We start from the raw sequence: 319 nt of genomic DNA on the forward strand, positions 1-319 counted from the left end.
GAGGGGGTCGACTAGCCACGCCCACAATATTCAACTGACTCTGTCTGTTTGATTACAGTCGAAACAAATGAACAGTTGTACCAGCAGCTGAAGAGCGCCAGAGACTGTGAGTGTTGTCTGAGAACCCAACAGTTCTGAGAACCCAACAGTTCTGAGAACCCAACAGTTCTGTAAACTGAACAGTTCTGAGAACCGAACAGTTCTGAGAACCCAACAGTTCTGAGAACCCAACAGTTCTGAGAACTGAACCGTTCTTGTCTTCCTCCGTCAGGGACCAACACCACCATCCAGTCGTTCACCATCAAAGAGAACCAGCAGC

General features: G+C 48.6%; 1 protein-coding gene across 1 annotated transcript in view; it reads left to right on the forward strand.

Annotated features, from left to right (window-relative positions):
- Window positions 1–319, forward strand: part of myrfl (myelin regulatory factor like) — a 14,890-nt gene that overhangs the window by 9,206 nt on the left and 5,365 nt on the right. The window contains exons 20-21 of the mRNA XM_025057194.1: window positions 58–106; window positions 272–317. Of these exons, the coding sequence (XP_024912962.1) occupies window positions 58–106; window positions 272–317 (95 nt within the window). The remainder of the gene's footprint in view (window positions 1–57; window positions 107–271; window positions 318–319) is intronic.

Source organism: Cynoglossus semilaevis, chromosome 8 (assembly GCF_000523025.1).
Source record: "Cynoglossus semilaevis isolate Cse_v1.0 chromosome 8, Cse_v1.0, whole genome shotgun sequence".
Taxonomy (NCBI): domain Eukaryota; kingdom Metazoa; phylum Chordata; class Actinopteri; order Pleuronectiformes; family Cynoglossidae; genus Cynoglossus; species Cynoglossus semilaevis.